Genomic DNA, 18,617 nt, shown 5'->3' on the forward strand with positions numbered 1-18,617 from the left:
CAGCCTGGGCTACATAGTGAGACCCTGCCTCAATAAACAAACAAACCTCAGATGACAGACCAATTCAAAAGATACAAAACAATCTCTCTCTAGGAATGAACTGCACGGCCACCTGGCCTTGCTACTGCTTGAAGACTTCTCAACTGCCTGCACAGCCCAGAGGCTTAGATGGGGAAGACACTGCAGGGCCTATGACACAGAATCGCCAGCTTCCACACAGGCCGAGCACAGGCTGTCTGAGTGGCTGTCTTCCACCCCAGCCCTGGACACTGCTTGGGTATCACATGCTCACAGATAACCTGTTTGGTTAAGATGGCTAGCCCAAAGCTATGTTGGGATGAGTGTGGAGGCTCTGAGGCCTGCAGGGTTCTGCGGCTAATGTGGAATGTGCTATCCCAGCTCACCTCAGGCAGAGAGGGATGAGGGCTCCTGACTCCTGGTTAAATTTTAGATGCACGCTCTCCAGCTGCCGGGTGCGGATCAGCTCGTGGGGGATAACGGCTGAGGAGCTGTCGCTGCCCAAGCTGTCCTTGCGGCTCCTGTGAAGCAAGCACACGGGGAAAAACATGAGGACGAGCAAATGGGATTTCTGGTCGAGTTCCGGGTCAACAACTAGGGTGCTTGTTAACTCCAGTAACGACCACCTTCTCGAAGCACTAGCCAGGCCAGCATGATGCCAAGAAGTTCTCAGTGGCTGGCTCCACCCCTGGTGCCCGTGAGGTGGGCACACTGGGATGGAGGGGCGGAGCTGAGTGCCCAGGCTGCACAGCCAATGAAGAGGTGGAGCTGGCGTCTGGTCTGAAGTCACTCAGGTTCTAGTCACCCAACAACACACCCAAGTTCACAGCACACTAAAGTTGCTTGTTTTGCCCATGAAATCAACAGGCGCTCTAAGGAGCCTTTCCCCTGCCTTGAAGCCAGAGAGGCGCTTAGCTCTCTAAGGTGTCACGGGATGGCAGCTCAAGGCAGGCTGGCTGACGCTGGTTCTGAGTGAGCCCACTCCTGCACAGGAGTACTGCAAGGCGGTAACATAAGCGAGGACAGGGAGCAGCACAGTCTTTGCTGAATGGTGAATGTCAGGCTGTGGGAGTCAGTCAGATGCCTGTGCCTAGGTGATACTCATCTGAGCTTCACTGTGGTGTGTGTGTGTGTGTATGTGGTATATGTGTAATGTAGTGTGGTGTGTGTGGTGTGGTGTGTGTGAATGTGGTGTGGTATGTGCGTTGTGTTTTATAAAAAAGAAGAACCAGGAATATGCTTGGTAGAGGGGCAGTGAGGTAGAAGGAGGTGCCTCTGCGGGCCCATGCTGAGGCAGCCCTTCCCTCGGAGGGACCAGTCATTCTATGCTGATGGGTAAGTTTATTTAGGCATGGGGAGGGGAGTTAAGAGGATAGTAGAGACAGAGACAGAGACAGAGAGAGAGAGAGAAAAGTAGAGGCTGAGGGGAGGGCAATAGGTAGAGAAGGGACAGAGGGGGCAGAGGGGAAGAGAGCAAGAGAGTGAGGAGGGGCAAGCAACCCTTTTAGAGAGTCAGGCATACCTAGCTGTTGCCAGGTAACTGTGGGGTGGAGCCTAGAAGAAATGCTAACAATGTGTGTATGTGGTGTGGTGTGTGTGTACATGTGTGTGGTGCCTGTGTAACCCCTGAATTAGATCTGTGCTGACAGTGACCTTGGCTACACTAAACTGCCATTGTCTCTCAGGTCCCCTCCAGCTAAGCCCCCCACTAAGAGCTCATCCCACAGCTGGCCTGCTGGGGCTCCTGTTATTCTAAGTGTTGTGTGTTTCAAATTTAGCTATCCTGACTGACTTCTGCAATCTAGCCCAGCAGGACAAGATGGTCATCCATGGATTCAAAAGGTGGGACTCTGGTCTGGGTTGGGAAACCCAGAACAATCCTTCAAGTGTCTAGCAAAATACCAGGCCCCGAGCATTCATTTTGTTTTTAAATCATTCAAGCAGCAGGCAGGAGATACGCAGGATGTCTGAGCTGGACAGCCACCCAGGAGCAGGCCTCAACTTACAAAGGGAGTGTGAGCACAGGGGCTCACAGCCAAAGGTGCACCTGACAGGCAGACAGACCCCTCCCGGGAAGCCTGAGGCCAGCACTGGCAGCAAGGCAGTCAGTCACTCAGCCCCCTCACCCCAGCTGCTGGGCACCTCAGCTCTGCTGGTTGGCTCCTCCCGGGACCCACCCCCAGATGGCTCCTCTGTCACCAAGGCAGCCTTCCTGTGGCTCCCAAAGCTGCCTTGGGAACTGCCTTTCCCTTGGCAAGCACTTCCCACAAGAACGGTGAAGGAGACAAGCCCTGGTCACGAGGTCACAGTATTTCAAGATTGGAAAGAAACTCAACCTGTTTAATTTACCTCTTTCCTTTTCAAAAGGAAAACATCTCCAAGGTCAAGCAAAGCGCCTGAGTATGGCAGGCCAGCTTGTGACTGTGGACTTCTGACCCCCTCCTTCTCTTCCTGCCTGCCAAGGAGAGCAGCTCCACAACTCATTCAGCACTACTGATGGGTTCAGAGGTGACATGGGGGTGGCCTGGGCTCAAACAAGAGCAGAACACAGGAACAGCAACCACGTGGAACCGAGGGCTTCCTCGAGTCAGGCTTTCTTTTAGATGCATGCGTTCATCGCTGGGTCCTCCCAGCAAGCACAGAAACTCACTTAGCCCTCTTATAAATAAAGTGAGCACAGATAACCCAGAGTTACAGCAGTTTTATTTTGGGGAATGCTGAGGCTGAAACTCAGAGTTTTGTGAATGCTAGGCAAATGTTTACCACTGAGCCCCGCCCTGAACCCCACTGAGTGAGGGGAGCAGCAGAGCCAGGATGGTACTCTTATCTGATAACAGGCTTTCCTATTCTATGCCACCAGGCTGCTCACTGGGTTGAGGCCTGGCTCACTGGGGTGGGACCTTCTGGAGCATTCCAGCCTCAGTGGGCCAGGCAAAAAATGCTGATGAATCGCCTCAGGAGGTAGGGTGGGGGCTGGTAGAGAAGAGTCACATAGCACACAGGGCTAGAGAGTCTCAAGCTGGAGGGAAAAATAAATTGTTGAAAGTCAGCTAAAGTCACCTTGGTAACTGCCACAACACACTCACCCAGAACGAGGACATCAAACCCAACTGCAAACAGCTTTAAAGACGCGGCAAAGAGCTTAATCATCTGAGGAATTAATGCGACAAGTGCCCACATTTACACCTCCCACCAACCTTCAATCATTTGAGAAAACATACTTTAATCTTTTAAGAAAAAAAAAATCTCAAAATGCTGGATCTGCACTCCTGGCGCCTGGGTATTTCCGGCACGCAGCTCAATGGGAAGGCGGCGCTTCACACTCGCTGGAGCCCCGCTTTTTGCTGATTTGTTTTTTTTCTGGACATCGATGCAGAAGCATGAATTATTTGTGTGGGCTGGGCAAGGTATTAAATCTGCAGCCGACACAGGTTTGCATGGTTGTCAGATTAATCTTAGTCATGAAAAAGTAAGCAGTATGCCGGGCGGCATGGCCTGATTCTTCAGCTGGGCTTTCTCCACAGTGAAAGAAGACAGAGCTACCGGGGCTGGGGGGCTGGGAAGGAGAGGGGCCTCTGGGAAGGCCTAGGGGACATGGGACCATGAGGACACTCTGGGAGGCACGTCGTAGGCTCACATTCTAGGTTACCTTGGCAAATGACCTTTCTCTTTCCTTTTTTGAGATGTTTTGCCATGTAGCCCAGGGTGGTTGTTTCTTCTTTTTAATTTTATGATTTGTTTATCTATCGTGTATATATGTGTGTATATATGTACGTGTGCACAGAGATCAGAGGGCAATTTCTCTCCGTTAGGTTTCAGACCTGGCCTTCAGTTTCTCCCAGCATCCCTCAGGCCTTACCAGGCACTCCCTGCTCCCAACCCTGAACTTTGCAGCCCAGGAGCTCGGCTGTCCTTCCCCCAGAGGCTTTTCTCTATATAATCCACTTTGGTCTCGCTTTTCCTTCTCATCTCTCTGTGAGTGCACCCTTTCTCTTTTTCTTCCCCACACCCCCTCTCCCCATGCCAAATTCCTGGCCTTAATCCTTGGGGCCAGCCAACTTGCCCAAGAGCAGCTTCCCAACCTGCCTTTAATCTAATCTAATCTGGTTTGCGTTGGTTCCTTTCATAGCAGAGAAATAACCTATCACTCTCCTACCATGTGGAGCCTGGGAATCGAACTCAGGCCTTTCAGCTTTGTGGTAAGTGCTACTATCTGCTGCAGTATCCCAACAGCCCCCCTTCAACTCTCAGGCTGGTCTTGAACACATATAGCTAGCTCTCCTCCTGACTCAGTTTCTGGATTGCTGGGATTCCAGGTGTGGCATCATGTGCTATATTTATAGGGCGTCACTGTTTCCCTAAGTTGCAACACTCCCACAAAGAAATAAGTAACAGTAGGGCTAGTGTCATACTTAAACAAGATGTGTCTGAGGAGGCAGCTAGCAGTGCACGGGTGCTATAGGGCTTCTTGGACCCTCCTGAAAGACTGGTGCTGGCTCTGATGGCTAATAGAAACTTGTTTGCTCTTATCTTGGACCCAGGATTCAGCTGCCTCTGGCCAGGTTAGTTCCCTGCTGGGCAAGGGTCTTAAAAGGTAGACTAGGATTAAATGGTGGGAAGACCAGATTAAAGGCAAGGACCCTCTCAAGGCTTTTGCTTCCCCCAGGGAGAGAGTGGCCAGTTCCCCTCGCACTCTGCCTCCCTGCAAGTCTCAATCCAGGGGGCTTTAAGCAGCTCAGTTGGTTGAATCACTCTCTCGCAGGTAGCCTTTTGCATCCCTAAGGCAGCTTTTGCATCCCATCAACAGCCTCTTTTTCTTGGCTACATGGCCCCAACTTTCTGCTACATTCTTGACAAGGTTCTGAAATCCTCCATCAGTTCCAGCCCCCCTCCCCTGGGTTAGTTAGAGTCATGTCCGGAAGGGAAGTGGCATGTGTGGAAATAAATACAGTATGTGGTCTAGGCAATGCAAACCTCAGAGGCTCTGTGACTGCTCTTGTCTGGGGCAGTTTATTTCTATTAAAACTGTCATCAAATTGTCTTTCTCTGTAACCTCATCTTACTACCAACTCTTACAGCACTCTGTCAGTGCCATCTTATTCAAGTTCTCTTCCCCAAGTTATCCTCTCCTGAGCTGTCCAGCATCCTGTGGATTATGTGACAGTAAGAACAGACTACTCCATCATCTGGCTAGAGCTGCAGGTGGTACGGCTAATTTTGGACCCCAAAGGCACCATCATCTCCACGTTCATTCCAGACCTCACATCATCGACCGACATAAACGACCATCCTACTATCAATATTTTCAGTCCAGTTTTTGATTAAATTGAGAACAGACCTGGACAGACAGATTCACAACACTGCTTTTTGGGTATGCTCATCCAACCAATTACAAATAAATCCACCTTTCCTATCACCCTCCTGCACACTCTGGACAGTTCCATCTTGCTTGTAATAATGTCTAGAGCATACCCAAGATGTCTGGCTGAAGCTACCTAGGCAAGGCCCAGCATGTCTCTCATCTCAGCGGACACACTGGCACTTAGAAGCCTGACTCCATCTCCTGGGGCTGCTTCTCCAAGAGCAGTCAAGGTTCCTTGCTGAATAATCCGGTCTAGATTTTACTGAGGGTAACAAGCTTGCTGGTCCAGAAGGCAAGCTGCTCTCAGCAGCCTGGACTTCTCTGCCTCCAGTCTGCTGGTGCCCATCTCCTCCACCACCCCCAGACGATCATGACTTTTATCTGCTAATTCTTCTGGTGTTCTGGGGTCAGAGATGTGGAGCTTGGCTTCTGCCCTGTGTGGGCCTTCCTAAGTTGACAGCATTTCATTTCATCGCATCGCATTTCATTTGCGATGGGCATGGAATCCAGCTCCAGTGCACAGTGCCTCCTCTGTCCCTGCTTAGTTTCCTCTGTCCAAACAGTAAGCCCTAGGTTTTTGGCTCCAAACCAGTCCTTTATGCCAGCCACAATTGCTTTCAAGACCCAGCCCTTGAATTCCAGCTGGTTTTATGTTTGCCCCCCAACCCCAGTCTTTCAGGACAGAGTTTCTCTCTGTAGCTCTGGCTGTCCTAGAACTCACTCTTCACACTCAGAGAGCCATCTGTTTCTGTCCCCAGAGTAGCCATTATGCCCAGAAAAGTTTAGCTCTTCTTGGTCCTGCTAATTACAGCTGGAGTGGTGTAATAACACCTCTCTGCCCAGATACTGTTCAAATTCTTTTATAAAACCTGAAGTATGCATTTAATTCTCTACATACCTACACTGGTATCTAGAGATACCATACTTCCTTTGGATTTTCAGGGAACTGTTCATAATAATACTGAGATGTCACTTGTTTTATAAAATTCTTATTGGGGTGTGTGTGGCTACCTTGGTGCACACGTGCAGGCCAAAAGGCTGCTGTGGAGTCAGGCCTCTCCTTCCACTTCTACCTGGGTTCTTCGCACAGCCAATTCTTACCAAGAGCCGTCTCGCTGAGGCACAGATATCTCTTACTGAGTACAGGCAATGGTGCTTCAGCCTGTGCTAAGCTCTTCATATATATCACTTCCTTTCATTTTCATAATAACCCTATAAATAGGAGTTATTTCCCTCACCTTAAGGTTGAAGAAATGGAGCTGGGCGGTGGTGGCGCACGCCTTTAATCCCAGCACTTGGGAGGGAGATTTCTGAGTTGGAGGCCAGCCTGGTCTACAGAGTGAGTTCTAGGACAGCTAGGGCTACACAGAGAAACCCTGTCTCGAAAAACAAAAAACAAAACACAAAACAAACAAACAAAAGATGAAGAAATGGAAAGCCAGAGACCTTAAGGAACAAGCCCCAGTGTACATGCAATGTGCACATAAACGCTGAGGCAACACTTCAGCTCTTTCTGATGCCAGCTAAACCATTTTAAAAATCTCCCACCTCAGGGATGGGGAAATGGCTTGGCTGGTAACATGCTGTGCTGACCAGAGTTCAGGTCCCCAGGCACCCTTAGGAAGGGTCGGCCCCATATGGGGCTGGGAGACGCTTGCTCGGTGGTTCCCAAAGAAGGTTTGGGTTCTCAGCCTCTAACTCCAGTTCCAGGGAACTGGCTGCTCTCCTGCACTCTGTGGGCACACGGACTCAGGCAGAGCTATCCACACACTTTAAACCATCTTTAAAAGTTGGCCTAAGTAGCACGTGGCTATCACTCCAGCAGTGAGCAACTTTAGAACTGTGTAGGCAAGCTTGGCCTGGAGCGACCTATGCAGCCTAGGCTAGCCCCTGGTTTCCCTGAGCTCTTAAGAGAACTGCCTCCCTGGAATACAAGACTGTGCTTCTCAAAAATTTAAGAGATGCTTCTAGAAAAATAGATACGTCAAGGCTAGATTTAATAAGCCACTTCTCAGATCAGTGGTTCACAGAATGCCGGCATTTTGGACAAAGGACTACAGAGGAAAACCAACTGGTTTCATTTTTGTAAGCTAGCATTTTTGAACCTGTCAAGAACTCCATTTTCACTGAACATCAAAATCCCCTGAGGCTCTGAGGATGCCTCTGGGGATAGAGGCCTGGTGCCATCTGAGAGGACTCTGGGTTTCCCCGTCCTGAGCTCTGCCCAGCCCAGCCTCTTCCTTCTAAGGCCATGCCAGCCTACGTCCTCACTGCTTGCCAGCTAGGTCCACACTGAGTCCCACACTCCTGAAGGGCTATCAGAGAGTTCTCTGCTCACCACACCTCATCCAGACACCAGGGAAGCTGGTCACCTCTAGGACATGCTCACCTCTAGGACATGAGTGTCTCTACCTGGAATGTGTCTTAAGCCTTTCCAAGGGCAGGCAGGCTGTAACAGCTCACAGACACTCTTCCTTCCTTCTTCCCTCCCTCCCTTCCTCCCTTCCTCCCTCCTCCTCTTCCTCCTTTTGGTTTTGTTCTGTTTCGTGTTTTGTTTTGTTTTTTTGAGATGGGAATCTTACCACTATAGGCCCAGACGGCCTTCAACTCATAACTACCTTGGTTAACGTCCCCCGGCTTCCCGTTGCAGCTGCCGAGATTATAGGTAGGTGTCAGCAGGCTGTTTCTTCTACAGCTTAGAGTCAAATGGTCCTAACTACAAGGCTCACTAACATAGTTCCTAGTACTCCAGGTTCCCCTCAGAGACAACACTGTTAGCTGGCCTTCTGCATCTTCCAGTTTCAGTGTACTGCCAGAGAAAATCCGTGCGGAGGGTTCTGCTCTCTTCCTTGACTCTGTAACCTACACTGACCCTAAACCCAGACCAGTCCTCCTGCCTCACCCTCCCAGTGCTAGGATCATAAGCATGACCGACCACGTCTGGCTTGATAGAAATGTGTATTGTGTGTGTGCATATAGGCAGGCCAGAGGTCAGAAGCCTTTCTCAGTCACTAGTCACCTTGTTTTTGAGACAGGTCTCAAATGTCAGAGTTTTCTGATTCAGCTACAGGGATTGGCTGGAGCCGTTGATTAGAGCCTCCCTGGTGCTGAGAATACAGGCTTGTGTAGCCTGTTTTTTTCTTTTAAGATTTATTCTATTTACAATATGTCCATGTCTTTGTGGGTATGTGCATGTGAGGCCAGGAGAGGGCACAGAGCCTCTAGAGCTCTAGGGGCTGTGAACCTTCTGACATGGCTGTTGAGAACTGAGCACCGTCCCTCTGAAAGAACAGTATGTGTTCTTGGCCACTAAGCTATCTCTCCAGCCACTTCTGCTTTAATTTTATTTATTTATTTTTGACAAGGTCTCACTGTCTCATCCTGGCTGTCTTGGAACTCACTATGTATAGCAGGCTGGCCTTGAACTATTAGAGACTGCCTCTGCTTCCTGAGTACTCTAATTAAAGGTGTATTCTACCATACCTGGCCTACTTTTTTAAAAAGTGCTTTACACTTTTATTTGAGTATGCATACATACATACTACATATATGCATATGTTCACATGGGTCATGAAACATTGTAGAGGTCAGAAGACAACTCCCAGTAACTGGTTCCTTCCTTCTACCACGTGGGTCCCAAAAACAGAACTCAGTTCACTTTAATTTTTGATACTGGGTCTTTTGAACCTGGAGCTCACAAGTCTGGCTACACTAGAAGGTCAGTGTGCTCTAGGGATCTGCCTGCTCCTGCTACCCAGGGCTGGAGCTCAGGATGTGGAGTATGCCTGGCTTTTTATTTGTGTGATGGGGGATCTGAACACAGGTCCTCAGATTCAGTCAGCAAGTACTGTACTGACTAATCTACTGCCCTATCCTGATATTGTTCTAATTAAGTTTATTTATTCTTCTAATTAAATCCATCCATCCATCCTTCTATTGTATGTGTGTCATGTGCTTGCTGCATGTGCCCCTGTGTGGAGGTCAGAGGACAGTTTGCAAAAGTCACGTCTCTCCTTCTACCATGGCTTGGGATTGAACTTGTGTTGCCAGGCTTAGAAACAGCAGCTTTACCAGCTGAGCCATTTCATAGGTCTCTGTCTCTGTCTCTCTGTCTCTCTCTCTCTCACACACACACACACACACACACACACACACACACACATTTTAAGTGGTAGGGAGACAAGGTCTATGTAATTCTGGTTGGCTTGGAGCTTGCTATAAAGACCAGGCTGGCCTCAAATTCATAGGTTCATCTTCCTCACGAGCTAAAGGGATCTCTATGGTTTTTTTCCCCCCTTTCTTTTATTTTTTATCTTTTTTAAAGACAGGATCTTGTTGTGTAGCCCTGGTTGTCCTGAAACTTGCTCAGTAGACTAGGCTGGTCTCAAACTCAGAGATCTGCCTGATTCTGCCTCTAGAGTTCTGGGACTAAAGATGTACATCACCACAGTTCAGCAATTTTTTTGACATTTTATGTGATATGGGTTTGCCTGAATGTATGTATGTATGTATGTATGTATGTATGTATGTATGTATATATGTATGTATACTATGTGTATAATATGTGGAGGCCAAAAAAGGCCTTTTTTTTTTTTTTTTTTTTTTTTTGGTTTTTCGAGACAGGGTTTCTCTGTGTAGCCCTGGCTGTCCTGGAACTCACTCTGTAGACCAGGCTGGCCTCAAACTCAGAAATCCGCCTGCCTCTGCCTCCCAGAGTGCTGGGATTACAGGCATGCGTCACCACTGCCTGGCCAGAGGACAACTTGTAAGAGCTGATTCTCGCCTTCCACTGTGTGGCTCTCAGGGATCCAACTCAACTTGGGAGCAAATGCCTTTGCCTACTCATCATCATCATCATCATCATCATCATCATGATGTTTTTGGGTTTTTTTTGTTTTGTTTTGTTTTTTGAGACAAAGCTTGGCTGTCTTGGAGATTGTTCTATAGACCAGGCTACCTGGAACCCAGAGATCTGCCTGCCTCTGCCTCCTGAGTACTGGAATACTCTCCCTCTCTCCCTCTCTCTCCTTCCCCCCCCCTCTCTCTCTCTCTCTCTCACACACACACACACACACACACACACACACACACACATTTTAAGTGGTAGTACAGGAGTGCTACCACTTCCTGGCTTTTTATTGTTTCTTGGAGACAGGGTTTCTCTATGTAGCCCCGTGACCATGCTTACTATGTGTATCAGGCTAGCACTGAACCCACAGAGATCTACCTGCTGCTGCCTCTTGAGTGATGAGATTAAAGGCATGTGCTACCATATCCTGCTTATTTTTTATTTTATCAAATAGGGTATCTATCTATCTATCTATCTATCTATCTATCTATCTACCTACCTACCTATTCCAGTCTAGAACTTTAGACTGTTCTGCCTCACTATGCACCTGCTGGGATTCCAAGTATGTTCCGCTCTGTCTCCATTCGCAGGTGTACACAGTGGAAAAGAGATGTGGCTCTTCAAGCAAAGGACCCCAGTTCAAACACTGACTGGTGCTTATTCCTAGTGCCTTGATTCTAGAGGGGCTGATTCATTGATTTTGACACAGTGTCTACGTAGCCCTGGCTGGCCTGAAACTCCCTATGTAGACCAGGCTTTCTCAAACTTGCAGCACTCTTCCTGCCTCTGCTGCATGTTCTGGGCTTGGAGGCATGCACTAGCATGCCCTGGCTTGACTCTATACTAATAAATCTCTACTGTGTGAAGTGGGCAAACAGCAGTCCCCCACAGGTGATATATAATATCTACTCAGCCTCAGGACCTCTCCAGCCTAGGGTTCTGCCTGTGTCAGAGCACAGAGGGTGGGTATGTAGAATGGTTATACTTGATCTTTGCCAAAAGATCAAGCAGTGACTATAGCTTGACAATTCAGACGTAGGCCGAATTCTCCATCCCTCTGTCACTACCACCTGTCTGTATAACACAGTCTGTATTTACCCTTCTCACTGGGTAAGGTGACTTTCCACATAGCCCAGCACACCCTTCCCTCCCAGAGTAAAGATAAGCCTCATGATTTCCAGTCCTGGGTGGTGTGTGGCACATGTTCCAGTCACCCTGCCATCACAGCAGACCGTCAGAACCTAATCTCTATTCCTCTGCACTCTGGGAAGGTCTTAGCTTCTTCACACTCACCGGGGCAGCACCGGCTATTTTCTATCCATGGCGACAAGGGCGGGAAGAAGAACTGAGCAGCTGAAATTCCTGCCAGCCGCAGTCCTCATCCTGTGACAGTCATGACGTCTACACTGGACACATGACTTGAGACCTTCTCCTTGGGGACACCTGGAAGCAGGACACTGGGCTTGGTGACAAATCAGAGGTGAAGTACAATTGCCTGGCAGCGCCCAGCTCCAGCGCTGGCTTCGGCTTTTTGCCTGGGAGATTACTCCTATTGCTTTCTGATTGCTGACAGAAGCTCTCAACTTTCCAGAGAAAGAGCCACTCGTAGGCCTCCCTTCAGGGCAGGCCTGGGAAAGGGTGTGAGGGAGGAAAGCACAGGCCATGTCACACTGTGAGTAACACGTGCGCGCGCACACACACACACACACACACACACACACACACACAGACACACACACACGGCCTGAAGCTCCGGAAGATCCTCCACTGACTCCACCCTAGCGCGGCCCCTCTGGCTTGGGTGGCAAGGCCAGGACCCCTGTGGTCTCGCTGGGCTGAGCCCATTCTACCCCAAGGCCCTGGCTTTCCTTTCTCTGAGAGACTGAGTCAGTTCCTTCCTTCAGCTCTCACCTTTGAACCTCCCCTTCCCTTCCCTGCAGAAGTGACTCACTGCTGAAGTGTTGGGTGACACTGAAGATCAAGGATGGATGATAAAAATATTCCCGATTGTGCAACTCACGGGAGGGGATGCAGCGTCTGCACCTAGACTCACAGCACCAGCCAGGAACCTTGAGTGATGGCCGCTGTTTGGTCTCTTTGTAGAAGTGGGGCAAAGACCAGAGTCCCAACATCTGTTGACCCATGTCAGATCTGTTGGACTTGCTCCCTTTGCCCTCTCAGATGTGGCTCTGAGCAAGGCAGTATAGACAGTTAGCATGACAACCTGGTTCACAGTGAAGAAGCCAAAACAAAGGCCCTGTTCCAGGAGCAGTGGAGGGGAGGCCCTGGCCTCTCCACTCTCAGCCCTGAAGCTGGGCTCTTTCTTTCCAGTGCAAAACCGACTGCTTTGCCAGTATCCGAACTGTGAGTGAAGCCACTGTGACGGAGAGGCTCCAGGCTGTCTACTTCCCTAACACACAACCCTGAGAGTGGGGTCATCCAAACTGTCCTACGGACAAAGTACCACGGCGACCAGCTGCCTTCCCAGGGGGACTCACCTTCCTTCACCCAAATCCACTGGCACAGTAGATGAAACCAGATAGCTTCTTCTAATTACACTGCATGGACACCATAGGCTGAGCAGAACAAAACAGTCTTCTCTAAAGAACAACTCCCCAGCAGGGTGTGGTGGCACACGCCTGTAATCCCAGCACTTGGGAGGCAGAGGCACGCGGATTTCTGAGTTCGAGGCCAGCCTGGTCTACAGAGTGAGTTCCAGGACAGCCAGGACTACACAGAGAAACCCTGTCTCAAAAAACAAAACAAAACAAAACAAAACAAAACAAAACAACAACAACAACAACAAAAAAGAACAACTCCCCAGCCTGAGATGGGATGAGGTGGAGTGAGGGCCAGTGAAGTGCCCCCATCCAGAGGGCAAACAGACGGGAGCAGAGACCAATACAGAGGTGAGAGGAGAGCAAGTCTGGGGCGCTTACCCGCAGCTGCACTACTCAAAAGGCAGAGGAAGAAGCACCGCCCTGAGTTTAGGCCAGCCTGTGCTATTGGTTACCTGTAAGTTCCAGGCCAGCCTGGGCTACAAAGACCCCCATCTTAAACAGAAATAAATAAATAAGAATAAATAAGTAAACAGACAGACAGACAGACAGATTGATTGATTGACAGATAGAAAGAAGGAAGGAGTGTGTATGTGTGTTATGTGGGAATCTTACAAAGGTAATATCACAACAGGAGCCGGGCAGTGGTGGCGCATGCCTGTAATCCCAGCACTCTGGGAGGCAGAGGCAGGCGGATTTCTGAGTTCGAGGCCAGCCTGGTCTACAGAGTGAGTTCCAGGACAGCCAGGGCTATACAGAGAAACCCTGTCTCGAAACCCCCCCCCCCAAAAAAAAATCACAACAGGAGAATTCGTTCTTCAGGAACTTAAGGGGGAACATCCTTACAAACTTCTGGTGCTATTCTAGACAGATAAGAGGCCTGGCTAAGTAGTGATGCTAAGCTTGCTTGCTTCTGAAAGGCCCTCTGACTCCTCAAGAGCCTTCTCTCTCAAACACACATGTGCACACACATGATGTCTGCCCCTCTTTGGGAAGATGCAAGACCCAGAGTTGCTTATGGAATGCTCTCTTCAGTGAGTGACTGGCTGAGTGAGGACAGGGACGGGACACTGGAGGAGCAGCTCACAGAAACAGACCTTCCTCTGCACACACCTGACCACACTGGCTCGCCTGTCACCATCACCATGGAGAGGCTAGAGAACTAATATCAGGCTGGCTGGCCAGGACCTCAGACAGACAGGATGTCCCGTGACTCCCACCCTGATCCCAATGAATGCTGGCAGGAACAGCTCTAGACCAGGCTGTCCTTGTGTGGCATGAAGAGCTGCTTCCCACACTCACCCCGGCAGGCAGTGGGAAGGGAGGCGCCAGCAGGCCAAAGGAGGCTTTTCTCAACTGATCATCTTGGGAAAAGGCAGATACAAATTTCATGGCTGGAATGCAAGGGTTGTGAAATGCTGAAGACACCCCAAGGAGGGCCCAGGATTCTCCTTCCAGGAAGGCAGTAGGAGGATGGCTGGCAACAGTGGGAGGGATCAGAACAGGTTACCCAGAGGGGGGCTACCTTTCTGGGAAGCAGGAAATAGGGCTCCAAAAAGAAACCCCCTGGTCCTGAGGTGGGAGATGAGCCAGGGATAGGGTCATGTGCATTTCTAAAGAAGAAAATAAGGCCTGTGTCTAAAAGTACTTCTGCAAACGAACCGGTTAGGACACAGCTCGTTATGTCTAGGATGGTCGGGCTGATGAGAGGTCTGTCTTCCTAACAGTTGAGTAAGCCTGGCAGTCTGCTAACATGGACCCAGCTTGTCTTGGTGTCATGTGAGCTTGTCCTATCCTTACATGCTACAACCAGTTAGTTACCTCAGTTCCTCCGCTGACATCATTAGTATCGCAGGCACGGCCTGCATGGCCCTCAGTCCATGAGCACAGGGTGAGAAGACCACACTTGCTGAGCGTGCCCTAACTGCTTGTTAGTTCCCTGTGCCTCACCTTTCTCTTCTGTAAAAAGAAAAATATAAAGAGTATCTACTTCGCACAGTGGCCTCAAGGATGAATGAAATCAATACTAGCATAAACTGTTGGCTGCTATGGATGTATGAAATTAGCAAGTACCCAATTCCCCAAGTAGGCCAGGACCCAGTTGCTGATGCCCAGCTGGATCAGCTGTTCTAAACAGATCCATCTCTGTGACCTCTTAGATCACACCCAGACCCACAAAGACCCATGCATCAGACTGCCCAGACCAAAGTCCTGACGAAAGGGAAACTGGACAGGCAGAGCAATGGGCCCACGCTGTGAGGCGGCTCCCAGGGGAGGGCAGACAGTGGTGCCAGCACATTTGGGACTGGCTTTCTCTGCCACGATCTTTATGGTGCGTCTGAAAATGAGGTCAGGTCCCAGGGTGGGCAGCACAGATATTACAATGGTGCTTGCTAATCTCAACTGAGCTGACCACTGTTGAGTCTGAGACAACAGAGAGCTCGGCTCTGGGAGATCCGAGAGCATGCTGGGGTGGTCTTAGCCAGGGAGTGAGGAGGAGAAACTGCTGCTCAACTGCTTGTCAAGTCGGCAAACAGGACTAAGAAACTCAGAGGAAGACATTGTCAGATTTCCGCTCCTTGGGGACCTACTGGTCCCTTGGACTGAAGGGAGAGGAGATGACTCCAGAGCTCTTCCCACTCATGTCTATACCAGCCAACGCCAACAGAGCAAAGAGTGGGGCAAAGGGGACAGCCTTCTGCCAAGTGCCCAGCCCACCACTTCCTTCTGCCCAGTTGTGGTGTCTACAGGAACAGAGTCCAGCCTGTGCCCCTTGCAGTGTCTAGGGGCACAATAGTCAGACACATAAACAAGACAGAGAGTGAGATATCAGGCATGTCTCAGGTCAAAGAAGGGCAACAAGGGTCGTCTCTGCAAGTTCTCTGTCAGAAGCCCTGGCCTTCTTTGAGAGGTGGGAAGGCTATCTGGAAGGTGACTGGCTCCACATTCTCGGCAAACTACCGGAGGCTGCAAGCCCACTAGTACCACCGGCCTACCACCAGTGCCAAGGAAGTGCAAGAAGTCATGCTCAGAGCCTAGGGAGGAGCGCAGCTCTGGGTCAGGGTCCAGGCTGCAGGTGGAAAGCTTCCAGATGCCCCATGACACAGCTTGGCTATCTGCTACTGACAGAGCAAAACTGAAGCAGCTTAAGTCAGTCACTGGCTTGCAGCTAAAGGCATTGGGTGGACTCTCCACTCTGTTAGAGAGCTCAATTCTTTCAGCTTCTGGATGGCAGGTACACCAGGTAGCCACACTGGATGGAAGCGAGCCCAGAGCAACCCTCTTGACACCAGAGCCAGCTCCCAGGGTGCATCCAGTGCTAAGCAGCCAGGCCTCTGTGCTCAGTCTCTGGAGTAGCTTCCCATGATGGCTGCGGGTCGAGGGTACATTCTGGGTCCTCCCTCTCCAGACATGCTGCCTATTCCAGATGCTGTCTTTGCTGTCGTGTGCTGCATTACTGATCTTTCCAGGGACCATGAATCAGCGACTGCAGCCTGATTCCAAACCCATGGTCATTTCCAACAAACTGTGTGTGCAGTCAGACTGCATGTACCATGATTAGTTTATTGTTTCATTTATGTTCCCCAAAGGAAGGCCCTGTGCATCCCAGATGGCCCCCAGGGTTTGAGGTTCACACAGACTCCTTCGAGGGTAGGTGGGCCACCCTGGTCCTGCAGGATTAGTCCAGCTCCTTTCCCACAAGCCCTTGCAATTTCCTCCCAGGCAGGCAGGTGAGGTCCCTGCCGAGTGGCCAGCACCCAGGCACCCTACCTGGCACCCTACCTACCGTGAAAGAAGGGAACTTCCAGAGCTAGCCTTGTTCACCACTTGCCTCCTAACAAAGGAAGAGGTGGGAGGAAACAGAGCTGACCTCGGGACTTTCTCCTAAGGACTACAGGACTCTTAGGCAGGCAGCAGAGGCCTGCAAAGGACTTTCCTTCCCTTTGCTGGGCCCCAGGAAAGGCAGGCAGGAAGAAGGGCCTCAGCAGCAGGCATGCAATACAGGGCTGGCCAGACAAGGAGGTCTCTGGGGTTGCAGCTATCAGCCAGAGCCCAGGCTCCAGGAAGGAAGGAAGGGCAACTCTGACCCAGAGTGAGATAAGCAGGGCTGGCTTAGCACAATGGGCTCCCACAAGGCTCAGAAGCCCTCAGTCAGAGTTTGTCCCAACCTGGACTCTCTCCTGTTCACACACCCCATGTAAATATTTACTGCTGTTTATATTCATGGTCCGCAAAGTCCCCTTTGAGGCCCTTTGCTATAGCATACAGATCCATGTGCCCTGAATCAGGGCTGTGCTGTTCCCTCTCAGGCAATCCTCAGGCATGGCCTCTCAGGAAACATCGTTTTGTCCTAGCCCCAGACAGACACTTACGGAGCCCGGTCCTGGGTGAGGCCGTTCTGTCGCTGGGAATTGATTGGTGGAAGAACAGGTTTGCTGTTAATCTCCAGCCCTCTCCTCAGGGTCTCCCGGATCTGCTCTGTGTCTGCAATGAAATCACAAAGTTGCCGGATGGCCCTCGGCTCCCAGCCTGACTGAGAGCCTAGAAGAGCAGCACACTGGTGAGAGGTAGGGCTTGGTGGGAACATCGGCAGGCCTAGCCTAGCACTCGGTGGTTGAGTTTGACAAGCTTGAGCTCAGCTTGGGTGGGCTGCACACAATAGCACACTGCCTCCAAATAAAGGCAGAAAGGAGAAGAGATGGATGGGCCGGCAGTGCTAGTGGAGAAGGCACGACCAGCAGCTTTGCTGTGTGACCTGTTACTGTACAGGTTTATCTTACAATACTTAAAGGGGCTGGGCATGGCGGTTCAGGTCTGCACTCCCAGCACCGGAGAGTTTGAGGCAGGAACTGGAAGCCAGTCTATGCTGCAGAGAAAGAGCCTGTCTGAGAAACAAACAATAAAGAAGATAGCAACGGCACCTGCAGCTCGGGCGCCACTGCCAACCTCTCTAAAGCATTCTTTGGTAAACTGCAACTGGATGTGAGCCCCTCTGGCTCCTGCAGGAAAGGAGCCAAGGGTTCTGATGTTAGCACTAGGAGCTGAAGTTGTCTTTTTAGAAACCTTTTTGTGTGTTCTCACACGTGCAGCATGGAGTGCGGAGATCCGGCTCCACTGCACAGTCTGGGCTTAGCGTCTACCCCAGACAAAAGAGACAGAAAGAAAAGGAGGAAGGAACAAACGGAGGGAGGAAGGAAGAAGGAAAGAAGGAGGGAGGGAGGAAGAGAGGGAGGGAAGGAGGGAGGAAGGAAGGAAAGAAGGAAATAAAAAAGAAGCCAGGTGTCATGGTGCTTCTGGAAACCTAGCACTGCAGAGGCTAGAAGCAGAAAGGGTCAGGAATTCAGGGTCATCCTTAGCTACACAGTAAGTTGGAGGTCAGCCTAGGCTACATGAGACCCTGTCTCCAAAGTAAACCAAGTCGGGTATTTTATTCACGGCCAATGGCATTTTATTCTTTGATAAGTGAAAAAGACAGAAATACTGAGAAAGAAGGAGACAGAAAGCCTTAAACATACCTGTATATAAATGGCTGCTTTTCCTCTGGCATTAGCTAGGGACAGACAGCCCTAGCAAAAAAACAAAACAAAACAAAACAAAACCCAAACCCACAAGTACTTCTGCAGCCAAGACCAGCATGGGAGCGTCCAACAGGACAGCCACATCCTCCTTCTCCAAGATCTTACCCGGAAGGCAGAGGGAGCAGGCTGACCTGCCACAGTGTGGGACTTCATACTCAGGTCCCTCTCATTAAAAGCCTAGGAAGGCTCGAGGAGAGAGATCCTCTGGCTTGGCATGGCCTTCATATCTGCGGTCTGTGTCAGCTCTGTGG

At 50.3% G+C, this 18,617-nt stretch overlaps 1 protein-coding gene across 2 annotated transcripts in view; it reads right to left on the minus strand.

Annotated features, from left to right (window-relative positions):
* Sufu (SUFU negative regulator of hedgehog signaling) overlaps window positions 1-18,617 on the minus strand; it is a 92,585-nt gene that overhangs the window by 12,286 nt on the left and 61,682 nt on the right. For both annotated transcript variants that reach the window (XM_052184520.1, XM_052184511.1), the window contains exons 8-9: window positions 17,161-17,272; window positions 405-539 (exon numbers count right to left, since the gene is read on the minus strand). In XM_052184520.1, the coding sequence (XP_052040480.1) occupies window positions 405-539; window positions 17,161-17,272 (247 nt within the window). The remainder of the gene's footprint in view (window positions 1-404; window positions 540-17,160; window positions 17,273-18,617) is intronic.

Source organism: Apodemus sylvaticus, chromosome 1 (assembly GCF_947179515.1).
Source record: "Apodemus sylvaticus chromosome 1, mApoSyl1.1, whole genome shotgun sequence".
NCBI lineage: Eukaryota > Metazoa > Chordata > Mammalia > Rodentia > Muridae > Apodemus > Apodemus sylvaticus.